Raw genomic sequence first — 15522 nt, 5'->3', positions numbered from 1 at the left:
CAAGGTATATCACATCTGCTGCCTGCCCTGTGTCCACAGAGCCTGTTACCTCGTCATAGAAGCTAATCAAATTGGTCAGGCAGGACTTGCCCCTGGTGTATCCATGTTTGCTATTTTGATCACGTTCCCCTCTTCCAAGTGCTCCAAAATGGATTCCTTGAGGATTCCCTCCATTTTTCCCAGGGATTGAGGTAAGGCTGACTGGTCTGTAGTTCCCTGGGTTGTCCTCCTTTCCTTTTTAAAAGATGGGCATTACATTTGCCTTTTTCCAGTCATCCAGGGTCTCCTCCAAGAGTCTTCAAAGATAATGGCCAAAGGTTCAGCAATGACCTCTGCCAATTCCCTCAGTACCCTTGGGTGCATTAAATCCAGACCCATGGATTTGTGTACATCTAGTTTTACTAGATCTCTCAGAACTTGTTCCCTCCCCACAGATGGCTGCCCTCCACCTTCCCATACTGCATCATCTAGGACCGTCATGGGGAAGTTGACTTTGTCTGTGAAGACTGAGTCAAAAAAAGCATTGAGTACTTCAGGTTTTCCTGCATCATCTGTCACTAGGTTACCTCTCTCATCCAGTAAAGGCCCCACACCTTCTCTGATAACCTGTTTATTGTTCACATGCCTGTAGAAACCCTTCTTGTTGCTCTTCACATCCCTTGCCAGCTGCAGTTCCAATTGTGCTTTCGCTTTCCTGATTACTCCCCGGCATTCTCCAGCCGTATGTTTATACTCCTCCTTAGTCACCTGTCCACATTTCCATTTCCTGTATGCATCCTTTTTGAGTTTAAGCTGACTAAGGATTTCCCTGTTAAGCCAAGCTGGTTGCCTACCATATTTGCATTTCTTACTATGCAGAAGATGGTTTATTCCTGTGCCTTCAGTAAGACCTCTTTAAAATACTGCCAGTTGTCTTGAACTCTCTTCCCCTTCATCTTCGTTTCCCAAGGGATCTGCTCATCAGTTCTCTCAGGGAGTCGAAGTCTGCTCTTTTGAAATGAAGGGTTTGTATGTTACTGCTCACCCTTCTTCCTTTTGTCCATATCCTGAAATCTACGATCTCATGGTCGCTGCAGCCCAGGTTTCCACACACTTCTATTTCTCCTACTAGTTCTTCCCTGTTTGTGAGCAGCGGGTCAAGTTGTGCAGGGCTCCTGGTCAGTTCCTTTAGCACTTGCACCAAGAAGTTATCCCCAACATTCTCCAAAAACTTCCTGGATTGTCTGTGTGCTGCTGTATTGGTCTCCCAACAAATGTCTGGATATTAAAATGTCCTCTGAGAACCAGGGCCTGTGATTTGGAAGCTTCCCTTAACTGCCTGAAGAAATCCTCATCTACCTCATCTCCCTGATTTGGTGGTCTATAACAGACCCCAACTTACAACATCACCTCTGTTTGTTGCCTGTTTTAGGTCCAGCTGCCCTTTACTCCTGCAGGCTCTTGCAGGGCTCTGAGGGCTGTCGGGGGGCAGCGCCATGGTCCGCTGTTTGCTGCTGCCTGTGGCCTACCGAGCTAAATTCAACCTCCCCACCCCAGCACCTTCCCCTCAAGTGGCTGCCCCCCGTTTCCCACCACCATAGGGCCCTGTCCTCCCCACCCCAATCCTATTGCCTGATAGCAGTGTGCCTGGTGGTGAGTGGGAATATCTGAGATACAGCCTGCCTACTTGGCCTTCCTCAGGCAGCGTGTGCAGAGTGCGCAGCTGCCAGGCAACCTGACCCATTGCCACTCTTCCATCCCCTCTCCCATTGACCTGGGGGCTGCTGGTGAGCCAGCCCGCCTCCTCCAGCCTGTCCTGCTAGCCTCTTTAGACAGCCCCGGCTGCTTACGGACCTCTCTCTGTAAATTTCAAATCCCTGCTTTGCAACAGATGGGAAAATTCTCCTGATTTTAAAAAAGTCGGGATGCTCTCCAGGAATTAAAAAAAAAAAAAAAAAAAGGGGTGGGGGGGGGGGGAACCGTCCGAGCTAATATGGGACAGATGGTCACCCTAGGTTGATGGGTCCTTTGCCCCAGGATCAGGCCTAGTATTCTGTGATTGGGATCCCTGAGGTGCACAGTTGCAACACTCATACTCTACGAAGTCTTGTATATTTTATAGAAATAGTTTTATGAATACATTTAGCACAGTCACAACAGCTCTATTTTTGTAGAGTAGATAGGGAATGCACATCTGTATTTTCATACCATATACTCTCACCATTCTTTCTAGCACAACCCCAGCTGTTATTCATCATTTTCCTCATCACCTTTGCCGTGGCCATAGTTCTGGCACCTCCCAAGGGTTAAATCTTCTCCTACCCCTATGCTGGAATGTCACATTTATAATATATTAGGCTGCCTTCTGTTTGATATATGTTCAGTGGGGGATGTTTCCTTTTCTCCTTGTCTGTATTTCCTCACCTTATTCATGATGAATTGCCCCCTCGCTCGTGCCCCAAGGGGTCAGTAGACCATTGATCTAACTTATTCTCATATATGTCAGTTTATACCATGGGCCTTTTGTAGTTGTCCATCTCCATTAGTTATTTCTCTTCTGCCCAGTTATTTAGCCTGGTCTTAACTGGTTATTTCTGGTTTTTCTAAATAATGATGTACCCATGAAGTTTGAGGGTATTCTTGGAAGTCCTTGTGCTACTGAAAGTGGCTTTATCTAGGTGAAAGGTCATGAATATATGTGCTTTGAGTTTGCTGTCTGGGTGAAAGGCTCAGGCATGTGCATGCGAGCTTTACTTTAGTTCCCCATACAGGATGCAGCCTGTTAGTCTCCTGTGTTACAGCCAAACTGCCAGTATAAACTCAGTGTACATTATTGTAATAAACATCAAATCAAAACCGTGAGGCAGTAATAAATCTATATATATGGATAAGCAAGCAGGTTAGTCCAGTGGGCTACATGCCTTCTTTTGACAGCGTGAAATGTAAGATGAACACTGTCACACAGATGTGGATGTAAATGATCAGATATTTATAAGGATGGTTTCAACACTGTTCTTCCTCCCCACCCCTTGATGGACAAAGAGTATTACGAAAATACTTGCGATATATTTCTGGTATGCACGCACGCACGCACGCACAAAACCAACCGATTCAGCACCGACCAATGATCAGGTAACCAAAACGTTGGGTAACTGGAGGCAGGGAGGAGGAGTGTGGTGAGGTGCAGGCTGAATTATTTTAGTGGCCCTTTTTTAGAGATTGAAACAAGAGGCTTTTCCTGTTTCCTGTTGTAAAACAGTAATTACCAATACAATCTAGCTGTTGCTAATTAGTAAGTTATGGCTGTTGTAAACTTGTCCAAGTGAATTTAATAATGAAGGATTAACTGGATCTCTGATTGATTGATTGGGAAGCAGAGGGGCAAGAGGTGCTATTGTGAGACAGATCAAATATTGATCTTTGTTGGACAGACAATGATTTGCAAGTCTCTAATGCATCTTTTCCTTTCTGGTAAAATATACTGTGATACTGACGTCAGGATATGGCCTTATGGCCATAAAAGAGCACGTGATTCTGTATTGTATGATTTTATCTACTTTGTGGAAAAGGTTTGTTAATCTGCTGTTCTTGCCTATGCAGAATGGACATTGGTTTGAAATCTTGGTGTCTTGTACGGACTCAAGACCACTAGACAGGTTCACGTTATTATGGACAATAAAAAGGACCTCTTGTAATTTTTGTTAAGCATATGATTTATTTTCTGCATAGCCCTACTTCCATTACAATCCCAAACAATACAGTGTGAGATGTGTTAGCCAACCCTGTACCAACCAGAAAACTCTATAAACTGGCATTTCTAATCTTCCTGGAAATTCCAGTTGGCATGGGGCTGGCAGGCTGCCTACCTGGCTCTGCATGGCTCTCTGGAACCAGTGACATATCCCTGCTGCTCTTAGGCAGAGGAATGGCCATGAGGAATTCAGGGTGCCGGGCTGAAGGCTGGGATGTGGGGCAGGGTGCTTGATCTTTGTGTCACTCACCTCAGGCAGCTCCCCATAAGTGATAATCTAGCCTAGCTGCTTCTAGGCAGAGGCCTGATAGGCAGCCTTGCATGCTGGCTCTGCAGCTCTTATTGGCCAAGAATTGTGGCAAATGGGAGCTGTGGGGGCCGCGCTTGTGGGCAGAGGCAGCACGCAGAGTTGTCTGGCACACACCTGCCTGTTAGCCAGGAAAAGTCATAGCTTTTGGGGAGCCACCTGAAATGAGCATCTGCACTCCACACCCCATTCTGTGCCCCAACCTCCAGCTCTGAGCCCTTTCCTGCACCCAAACTCCATCCCATAGCCTCCATCCCACATATCCTCCTGTGCCCCAGTCCTGCACCCAAACTCCTTCCGCTATTAATTAACTTCTGTTTTCCAATTAACCATTTCCCCCAACATGCCACATAAAACAGCTTTTACTATATGTCTTGTTCCTTTCCAAAAACTCTTCAAATGCTCAGATAGAGATCTTTATTTCTCCTAAAGAAATACAGTCAGCTCTACAAAGACTTCTGGTTTGACTTTCAGGCTCCGCCAAAAGGCAACTCAAGTCAGTATGAAGAGATTGACATTCCTGTGGCTCTCCTCAGCTACGCTGACATGTTAGACATTGAAAAGGTAAGCTCTGTAGAACCCTTTCACTTATCCTGTCGGAAGCAGGCCATGCCCAAGCAGTGGGCTGGCCGTGTATTTTAGAAGCTTTTTAAGCTTAACACTTTTCTCAAGAAGTGAATGGTTGCAGTAAACCAATAAATGGCTGCCCCCCAGAACCCCCAACCCCAGCTGGCTGTGCTGCTGATCCAGCCCTGGCTGCTGGACTCCATGCCTCTGGCTGAGCTCCGCTGGCACCCTGGCTGCTGAGATCCTGCCCATGGCCGGGCTTCACTGTCAGTGCGGCCCCAGTCCCATCTGCTGGGAACCCACATCCAGCTGGGCTCTGCTGTTGGTCCACCTGTGGCCCCAGTTGCCAAGCTCCCCAGCCACCTGGATCCCATCCCCAGAAAAGGTCTTCTGCTGGTCTGGCCCCAGCAGTGGGGCTCTTGGAACACCGGGATCCTGTCCATAGCTGGGCTCCATTGCTCTTCTGGCCATAGCCTTCGCACCCCTGGCTGGGCCACGCCGGCCATTCAGCCTCAGCTGTGCTCTGCTGCTGTGTCTGTCCCCTGAACCCCCAAAAGCTGTCTCCTCTCCCAGCCACTACCAACCTGGTCTGGCTCCTGGCTGCAGACACTGTGGGGTCTCTAATCTAAGAGCTCACTGGTCCAGCAACATTCCTGCTTCTTTATTGTCACTTGTGGGACTCCTGGTGTTCAACCTCTTGCTTACGGAGTTTGAATTTTGTTCCAGGGATTATGGAGGGGAGCTGTATAGTTGTCATTCCCTCTAGTCTTTTCCATTTGTGTGGATTTTTTCCATCCATATGGAGAATAAATTTTGATGTGCCCTGAGGCATGTGCGAATGTGCACCACCACTAAAAACAAAAACTTAATTGTAGGCACTCTGTTAATCAGCTAGGTGGCATAGGGCTCTCTTCTGAGAGGCCACACAAACTCTCAGTTTACAGGAAACGCAGGACCCTGGCATGGCTCACAGACCCCCTTCCTTTCCTGCAGCACATCTGGGGGGACCATCTTGGTGAATCATTTCACACCATATCTCATTGGTCTGCTCTTTGCCTTTTTGAAAAAGGTCGTTCTTTGCATCCTGCTCCTACGCCTCTGTGTAACCTCATGGAGAGTCAGGATAGCCTAAAGGGGAAATAGGCACCTTGCCCCCAGGTGACCCCTGCTAACTCTTCTAGCGCCATATAAGTGCTTTCAGGGCACAGTCTACGTGCAAAGCCAGACCAGGAAGAGAACTCCCAGCAGCCCATGCCCTTCAAGGCACAACTGCAAACTCAGACAGCATATACAGTAGAGTCACAACATTCGTGAGGGTTCCATGTTGAGAACCCTTGTGAATGTTGAATCTTGTGAATATGGCAGCCGCCAGCACTCCCTGCCTGGAGCCCTGGCAAAGCGGCGGCTGCCAATTTTGCCCAGAGCCCCATGAAGCAGCAGCTGCCGGCGCTCCCTGCCCTGGAGTGTAGTAAGTACAGGCCCACTATGAGGCCTTAGGCTTGAACTAAAGTAATGGTCAAGACTTTGCTAACAGAAAGCAAAGTTCAGCTGTGAGCTAAAGGAATGCATTGCTCACAGAAGTTGGCAAGAAGAGGGTTGATGTTGCATCAACATATCTACCTAGCATATTGAAGTAGGAACATGGTACCAGAACACCCTACCCTGGAACATTCCACAGATAGGAGAGAACAGGCCAACCCATCCCAATAACAGGGGCAAAAGGGTAATATGATGGATAGAGTTGTTCTGTTCGAACCAACATGTACAAGGTGAGAGGCGGCACCTGACTATGTAGAAGGGTTGTACCTCAGTACGTCAGGAGTGATGTGTAAATTGTTTGTACCTGTGTATAAGAATGTACTCCTGGGATGTGGTCTGGGTCCAGCCAAGGGGGCAGTGGAAAGTCCTGCCACTGACTGAGCCGAGTCCATTGATCGTGGGTGCATATTTGTAGTATGCCCTGACTTAGACTAAGAAGTCTACAGGGAGCTACTATTGTGTCCAATACGGCAATAAACCTGGCTGACGTGCCTTCGCACCTTACTAAACTCTGTGGTCATTGGGGGTTCTCTTCGGGTCTGCTGTCTCAGCTATCTGCAGAGCTGGGGCAGCACACAGAGGGAACACACGCACGCAGCCGAGTGATACCAACATTGGAGAGAGCAGAGCACCACGCTGGTACCATCTGACAACATGGAGCACCAGGGAATCAGCCACTCACAAATAATTGAATTCATGAACCTTATGTTTGCAAATGTGGGGACCCTACTGTACTGCATGCCCCAAAATCTCAGTCTACCCACCTGCATACACACACCGTTTGCCATCTGTGGGACCCACCAAAACTGAGAAATATCTCTCTGGGGGGAATGGTTTTTTTTAGGTTGTCATGGGTGCTGTGGAAGATGAGCTGCTTTGGGTTTTTTTTCTACTGCACTAGCCATGGTGCCTGCAGTGGCCAGACCTTTAAGAACAGAGCCTTTAGCAACAGCTAGCTAACCCAAGGGGAAGAAACAGAAAACAGGATGAAATGTTCATGAACCTCATCACAGATTGCCCTCCTTCTCATCCCAGCCCCTCCAGAAAAAGCAAACGAAGAGCTGGAAGTTTCGTTTGAGCCTGGAGCTTACAGCCAGAGACAGAGTTACAGTGGCCAAAGACATGGGAAAGAGGGACATGCAGAGACAATACAGAAAGAGGATGCTCTGCTGTGGCGCACGCTACAAGCAGGCACACAGACAATACAGTGACAGTGCTCTTACCCGTGTTTGGCAGCCCCTGGACAATACGGGGTACTGGGAACACCAGTATCTATGGGAATTCTGTGCAAAGTATTTTCATCGACTGCAAAATTCTGCATATTTTGTGTCAAAATAACACACTAGTTTCAATTATTTTTGGTCATTTATTTCAAAATTCTTGTTAGCAAGTACAGGACCTTAAAGCGCATGATTTCAAGTTGTGCTTAACTCACATTAATGTGACTTAAGTGCAACTCAGAATCCCGCTCCCTCTGACTCCGGCTCACTACCCCTTGTGCGTGGCTCTGGCTTAACCCTGCTGCCCTGGTTCAAACAACACCACCCCCCATGACTCTGTTTCAAATCCCCAGTGTCCAGGTCTGGCTCAGCTGCCCTGCTCCCATGGCCCCAGCCCACTGCCAGGCTTAACCCTCCCCAACTGCCCTCTTCCCAAGCCCAGGACTTACCTTTCAAGAGGAGCTCAGGCACTCCTGCTGCTTCCGTGGCTGCAGAATGTGTTCTGCCAGGGAAAAAAGACCCCTGACTTGCACGAAATTCAGGTTATGTGAGGGACTACAGTCTATCGGTAACAATACAGACAACAGAAGAGATTCCGAATACATCTTTTTGACAAACCTGTTCCTTACTAGGCATAGTAGTACAGAATCCTGGGTTGTGATTCATTTACACCACAGTATGGAACTGTGTTCCCACCCCTGTCAGTAGTGAAAGGCCAGGAGGGTTCAGGCTGGGGGAGAGGGAAACAGATGCAGGAAAGGAGCCTGGGTGGGAACTTGGAGGGTAGTTGGATACAGATGAGAAAAGTGTGAAATTGGGGGAGGGGCATGGAGCATGGCAGTGAGATGGGGGTGGACTGGTATGGAGCTTCTCCCATGCAGCCCAGGGTGACCCCAGTCTCTCCCATTCAGTCAAGTGCATCTGCCCTCCACCTCCATTCATGCACCCACTTTCCCCATCCCCATGTGGTCCTACATCATCTCCCCATATGTCTGTGTTCCCAGTGCGCTGTCCCCCTGTAGCTCTGCACCACCACCTCCATGCAGCGGGCCCTGCCCCTCTGTTCCCATGAATCCCCAGTGCTAGTTTGTGCTCCCCCCACTAGCCCTGATGGACTTCTGTCTGACCAAGCCACTACCTCCTAACATGGCAGGACAGGTGCACTGAAAAAGGCCCTGCAGGCTCTTTCACTTCCCTAGTTGGCCAGAGCCCCGTTGTGCTCTGTCCCCCCCGCACCCTCTCAAGGGTAAAAGCTGGAACTATGGAAGAGGGGCGCATGGCATCTCTTCTAGTACCACGGTGCCTTCCACTGGTTAAAAGGCAGAACCTCAGCTACAGTCCAGCAGATCCAGCAGAAGCTTTTTTTCTGCACACTCCCCACCACTCCTCCCCCCAAAAATAAAAATGTGGCTCACTCATTATGCACAAACACTGTAGTGCAGAATTCAAGGCCAGGCCTAACCACCATCTATTCCCCACTGTACCACTATGGCCATTTCCCTCCCACCCCAGTCCCATCCCTGGCCCGAACTCCAGGAATGGAGGACGATTGCTCCAGGAGCCCAGCTCTTTTAAACTGTCTAATGCTGCTACCAAGGCATGTAACACCAGAAGAAAGAAGACCACCAAGAAGGGGCAGAGGCGAGGCATATACTTGCCTGTGAATTGGAGCCTGACTCTTAATCCCCGCTGTTGTTGTGTCACTGCATTGTGTCCCATTAAAGCTTTTGTCGTTTCTGGTTTAACAATAAAAGCATTAAAATTAATTCATGAAGAATCTGCAGTGTATAGCGCAGAGAAAATATGTACAGTTTGAATAAGTTGTTGTATAAAGTCTGTGCTCAGTCCAGTACAATACAGATGTTAGTTCTGTAACTTTCAGTCGTTGCTGGTTTTAAGTCCTTCCGCTTTCTGTACACTTTGTTTTGTAGCAGCTAGCTCTATGTGTTACGTATTGTAAGTTAGTAAGAAATTTTATAGATACCCTAAGTCTGTAAGAAATCCTGACTGTTCCTTTGTAAAAGACATTGCTTTCTCTGAAATGAGCTTTCCTGTGTGTGTGTGTGAGTGAGTGTGAATGTGGGTGTGTGAGCAAAGGAATCAGTCCCTGAGCCAGCCTGTCTGGAGATCAGCTGCCAGCAGCACATTGATGGCCAGAGAATAATAGGAGCTGAGCCATGTAAAAGAACCCACCCTAGAAAGAGGCCTCATCAAGGGAGATCTAGGTCCCAACTGCTGTTAGCTGATGACTCATCATCATACAGTCTTGGGACAGTGGGACAGGACAAGAGCTGACAAATATAAAAAGATGGGTGCAAAGCTATCGGGGAGTTCTTCTGGCCATCACCTCTGCAGGAGTTACTCTCGTCTGGGTGGGTAAGATGCTGACAGGAGAGCACCAGCTGATCAACCATCAGCTCGCTGCCATGGATTTGTGACTGCAGGCAGATGCACCAGACCCACTATGCTTTGGCTTCCTCCACTGTCTGCATGCAACTCTTTGCCTGCTGAGGTGTAGGAGTGCATGAGAGCCTCACCCTTGCTGACTGAGCTAACCTTGTTATCCCCACTCTTGCTCTGGCTTATTTATACCTGGCCCTGCAGATTTCCAAAACCAGCATCTGATGAAGTGAGTCTGTGCTCACGAAAGCTCATGCTCAAAACTTTTCTGTTAGTCTATAAGGTGCCACAGGACCCTTTGTTGCTGTTAGAGGTCCAGACTAACACGGCTACCCCTCCGATACACGAGTGCAGGATGTGTGCTTCAAACCTAGTTCCCCTTTTTCCTTTAATTCAGGGGTCAGCAGCCTTTCCGAGGCAGTGACTAAGTTTGACCTTTTGACCTCTATGTACAGTCCCAGTACATAGTGGATGGTACTTTTGAAAGTCACTAAGAGTCCTACTTGCAACAGCTTCATTAATAACTAAATAAAGGCGCAGAGCTTTTCCATTTAGGTGGTAGCTGATAGCATTAGTTGGTCTTTTGTTAATCCACAGGCAGCATGGCTTGGAGCAGCTTTGTGGCTGCATGGGGGAGGTGGGTGGGGAGGAGCAGCTGCCTCATGTGCTGATGAAAATTGGCTAATATGCCACTCTTGGTATGCATGCTGGGGGTTGCTAACCCCTGCTTTAATCCAGCAGTGGTGTTTAATAAAATACATACACGCGTAAACCTGGGGCAGTCTCTAGTGAAAATAAGGCAACATAAGTCATAGGGTTTTGTAAAACTGAGAGGTGGGTGCCCAAGATAAAACAAGAAGTGCCATAATGTGCCACTTCTGCCAACCCTAAGAGATTGCAATGCTTACAATCCATTCTTCACTTCCCCACTCCTACCATAGCAGCTCAGTGTGCATTCAGCTGCACATTTTCCAGCCTGAGACTCAAGATAAGAGCAATAAGCGTCCCATTGCCCTGATGTTTTATTTTCTAGCAGAAGCCTTGCTGTCTGCTCGTATTGCTGAGCACATGACTTTACCTTAGCATCCCCTGTTTGTTAAGGTTTACTCATCATCATCATCAACAGCCATGCATTCAGCTCCCATTGGTGTCTGATGCCTCCCTCACTACCGCAAGCTCACAACTTTTGCAAGTTCAGTCATTTGCAAGTGGCTTGTCATCCCCTGCACTGTTGCCACTGCAAGGTGCAAGGCACTGTAGCCACCCGCGTGGTGCTGCTGTTGCTGGTGCACAGCACGAGGCACCATAGCAGCCCATGCGGTGCTTCTGGAGCTGCTGGGACTTTTCCAGATGTCTCTGCATTTTTGTGAGCATGCCAGTGCTGGTCACCCAGGCCTTGGAGCACCATGGAGAAAAATCCTTCTGTGCCCAGTTTATAAGTATTAACATTGTATATATGCATGAAAGTGGCCCAGCAGTCCATCTTGCTATGGCAGGTTTGTTGACTGGACTGATAAAGTGCCAAAGTGGCCAACTTCCACACAGAAATGACAACACATGTCTCAGTTGTATGGCATGTTGGTATGTTACCTCTGCAGCTCTAGAGCTGGTCAGCAGAGATCTCAATGAAGGTTGCTTTCACTATAGTTCATTCTGATGAGGCTGAAACACTAAAGTGTTTGTAATTTTCACATATTTTTCGTTACAGACTTTTGGCAGATCAGTGAAAGTGGCAATGTATGCACCTAATGAACCTGTTCTTGACTATAACATGGTGATTATCTTCGTAATGGCTGTAGGCACTGTTGCAATTGGAGGCTATTGGGCAGGAAGCAGGGATGTGAAAAAGTAAGTAGACCAAATTGAGTGTCGTGCTGTGCAGATGTTCTTGAGTTCTGTTGCAGTTTAAAAGAATGCTTAGCAAATGTGATTCCTAGAAGCCCCAGGCTGTGAGGTGGCTGTGCATGTGCCTCTGGAAGGAAGTGAGATACATAAGAACAATGACCTTTGCAGTTACTTCAGTATCATTTGAACATATGGTATTTTGATGCCTTAATATACAAAGAAAAATATTGGAGCAGGTTTTTTTAAATGTTAAAGGAAGATTCCAGTGGAAATATTAGTCCTCGTATCTGGGCCTTAATGAGATATTCTTTAAGCTGTTACTGGTGTTTTTTTTGTCCATAGAAAATACTTTGCATGACTTTATTTTCTTTCTGGTGTGATTTCATTTAGAAAGGGATGATTCATTGATCCACCCAATGACAGTTGTTCAAAAATACACAAATATTTTAATCAAATCTTGACTAAAATGTGAATGTTTTACAATGAGATGAGCATCCTCATATTTTGCAAGATTATTTAAATATTTCATACTTTAAAAACCATGTTCATTGAGACCCATTGCTGAAATTATATATAGTCCCTTTCCTAAGAAGGAGAAAAGCGATGTGTAGGTTTTTATTTCTAGTAATTAGTTTAGCTATCACCTGACTTGTTGAGGACTTTATCAATGTTAGTAATCACTTGTTCCATGATAATTTTTCTGGTTCTCTTCATATAAATCAGAAATAATGATAATGATAAAGTCAAGACAGGTTATTGTGTACATGGTACATTATCCATTATGTGTGTATGTATTTTAGGCCTTGCTGCCGCATTGGGTACTGCAAAGGCATAACCCTTGGTGGCACTCTTTTGCTTTCAGTGGAAACCATGCAGGCAGAGGTGTCATCCCATTCTCATCCTCTTCCTCCCACAGACCCCTCTCTGGGCCATGCACCATGAAAGGTTAGTGCCCTTGTCCATTCACTACAGGATCTGATTAACCACATGCTGCTCTCTTTCAGGCGATACATGAAGCACAAGCGTGATGATGGGGCAGAAAAACTTGACGATGAAACAGTTGATGTCACTCCCATCATGATCTGCGTGTTTGTGGTGATGTGCTGCTCTATGCTTGTCCTTCTTTATTTCTTCTATGATGACTTAGGTACTTTTTACTGTATTTCTATAACATCATCTTATTTATACTGTACAGTATTAGTCCTGTAAAGGGCTTGCATAGCTCAAAGAGTGATTGTAAAAATGGCTACTGTTTCAGAAACCGGTTAGATTCTTTTATTTGCTTAGAGTCTCATATGCTTAGTCCCATGCCAGACATGCTTTTTACTACTGCTGCTAGCTTTGAAGGACTTTCGTGTCTCTTTCATGGTTAACTGGATTTTCATAAACTTGTAAATCAACAGGATCATTAATGAAGTTCCCATGGCAGGGCCAAATTCAGCTTTCAGTTTCCCTTCTGTAGCCCCATTGACGTGAATGGCATTGCATCGGAGTAATTGGTGTCAGCTAGAAAGGAAACGATTACTCTCAAATCCCAGGGTTCTTTTCCTTACAAACACATCTTTTTTTTTTTTTAAAAAAAAACTTCTATCCTGAGAACATTTTATTTCATCTTATTGATATATGACAGACATGAAACCTTAATATGCGTTTTCAAGTCACTTCTTAGAGTAGAATTACATGTCAGCAATCAGACTTTGAATTAAAATATATGATGGCTTCTGTAGTCTCATTCTCAGCAGCATTTGCTGTTCTATGATTACGATCTTCAGTTGTGAATCCTTGCCATCCAATGTTCACGAAAGATTTGAGCTACAGTGTTTTGGAGCTGAAGTTGACTTTTATATTAGTTACCTTTTCAAGAACACACACTGATTTAGATTCATTAAATAATTTTATGTTACCAGTGAAAACCAGAGGGGATTTTCTCCTCACCTAAAAGAATCTCATGAAGTAGTTAAGCCCAGAATGTAGATGAAAGATGTTTGCAACAGCTGTTTTTTTTCACATACTCTTGCATTGAAATCTGTATTCTTGCAGAAATTCCTCCCTGTTCTCTGCAGATTTGTTTGCTTCCCTACAAATGGCTTTGCCGGGGAAGCAATACAAGCTGTAAGAGTGGTCATGTGCCCTTCCCCAGCACTATGGGTACATTATTTCAGGTGCCCGGAATAGCTTGTGCAGAGATAAATCATGGTGGATTGACAAGTGGGATTACACCAGCTGGAGGGCTCCTATCCTGCAGTGGACACTGCAGAGAAAGGAGTTACTGCGTAGGGATCTGGCCCATCGTCCACGCTGTAGATCCAAACTCCCCCATACCTAGGTCCCCGCACCAAGCCTCAGCCCACCTACACCTGAACCCGCACCCCACCAAGACTCATTCTCTGAATCTGGAGCCCCCAGCACACAGAACTCCCCCATCTCGTCCCACAGAGCCCCACCCCTTTGCCAAGATCATCCCCTGCACTCAGACCCCAAATCCTACTGAGCCTTTACCCTTTTCATTCAGAGCCCCACTCCTGTATTCAGACCACCTGCTCCTGAGCCCCCCACCCTGACAAGCCCACCCATCTGACGTGGATTACCCTGATGAGCTCCCTTCCCCCGGACCTAGCTTCCTACCTCATTGAGTCCCAGCCAGTTGTACCCAACTCTCACTCACTAAGACCCATCTGCACCTGTACCACTGAGCCTTCTCTGCCCCGACCCTTCTGCTGAACCCCATGCTCTTCTTGAGCCCCATTGAGCCCTCCACTCTCAGGCCCCTCTGCTGAACCCCATCCCCCACACCCCTCTTGAGTGCTGCTGAGACCCAGCTTTCTTCACCTGGACCCCTGTGGAGTCCCATTGCTCCTGCACCAGGAATCCTGCAGTAAATCCCTGTGCATCCACATCCACACTCAGACCCCCAATGAACTGCCCAAACAAAACTCTCTCAACCCACACTTAAGACCCTCCACGCTTGGATCTGGCCAGGCTGAGGACCACGGGTCCTTCTGTGACCTTCCTGGCCCTTGTGCTATGTCAGGGTCAGATGCAGCTTCACTGTTAGGTTCTGAGAATGGAAATTCCTACTTTCATGATAATCATTGAAACTGAGCTGGAAGAAGAACCATTAGGGTGTTCACACACCCACCTTGTCAAGGCCAGATTTCCAAGGGCTATCGTGCCCAGCTAGTGTCCAAGAGATTAAGAAGCCACATTAGCCATATTGTTTTAAAGACTCAACTAGATTAATTGATCTTATCAAAGAGAAGCTTATGGCTTGATCACAGTCTAGATTTCTGATAGCAGAGGGCTCTTTAATGTAGCAGACAAAAGCAGAAAGAGATCCAGTGCCTGGAAGCTGAAGCTAAAAAGACTTAGAAAGGAAATAAGGCGTCATTTTTAAACATCATAATTGGCGTAGTTTTGAGTAGGGCGTGGTGGGTTCCCCATTGCTTGAAGGGTTTTTTTTTTCTGGGTGGGGTTTGCTGTTTCTTTCCAAAATATCTCTGCGCTTTATGTTTACCCATAAGTGCCAGGCGGGATGGAGGAATTCCATGAGAAGAATCTATTGCTGGTGTTATGGAAATATTCAGACTAAATGATCATAATGTCCTTTTTGCTCTTAAAATCAGAGAGTCTCCACTTAGATGTGGGACTCAGTTCCCCCAAGCTCCTGGTTGTGTGTGGACAATTCTGTGTAACTGAAATGTATAATCTCAGTTCTTCATCATTTTAATGTGGAAAGCAGCATCCGATTTTATGCATAGTGCATTTGTTACATAATTTAGTAGGTTACTCTTAAATTATCTGAGTATTCAGAAAGGAACCCGGAAACTTAGCTTGAAAGTTTAATGCACTGAAATCCACTCCATTTCATAGCCATTCATGGCTTCGGTAGACCAACATGGCTTTGTGCCGTATCT

General features: G+C 46.6%; 1 protein-coding gene across 7 annotated transcripts in view; it reads left to right on the top strand.

Moving 5' to 3' along the window:
• SPPL2B (signal peptide peptidase like 2B) overlaps positions 1-15522 on the top strand; it is a 97842-nt gene that overhangs the window by 37679 nt on the left and 44641 nt on the right. For all 7 annotated transcript variants that reach the window (XR_012642639.1, XR_012642638.1, XM_074978225.1 and 4 more), the window contains 3 exons: positions 4512-4601; positions 11472-11611; positions 12613-12755. Coding sequence is in view for 5 of the 7 variants with exons in the window: in XM_074978225.1 (XP_074834326.1) it covers positions 4512-4601; positions 11472-11611; positions 12613-12755 (373 nt within the window). In the remaining 2 variants the exon portion in view is untranslated. The remainder of the gene's footprint in view (positions 1-4511; positions 4602-11471; positions 11612-12612; positions 12756-15522) is intronic.

The sequence above is a fragment of the Carettochelys insculpta genome, chromosome 27, assembly GCF_033958435.1.
Source record: "Carettochelys insculpta isolate YL-2023 chromosome 27, ASM3395843v1, whole genome shotgun sequence".
NCBI classification, from domain to species: Eukaryota; Metazoa; Chordata; order Testudines; family Carettochelyidae; genus Carettochelys; species Carettochelys insculpta.
The sequence above is the reverse complement of the archived record's forward strand: the minus strand, read 5'-3'. Positions and strand labels throughout refer to the sequence as shown.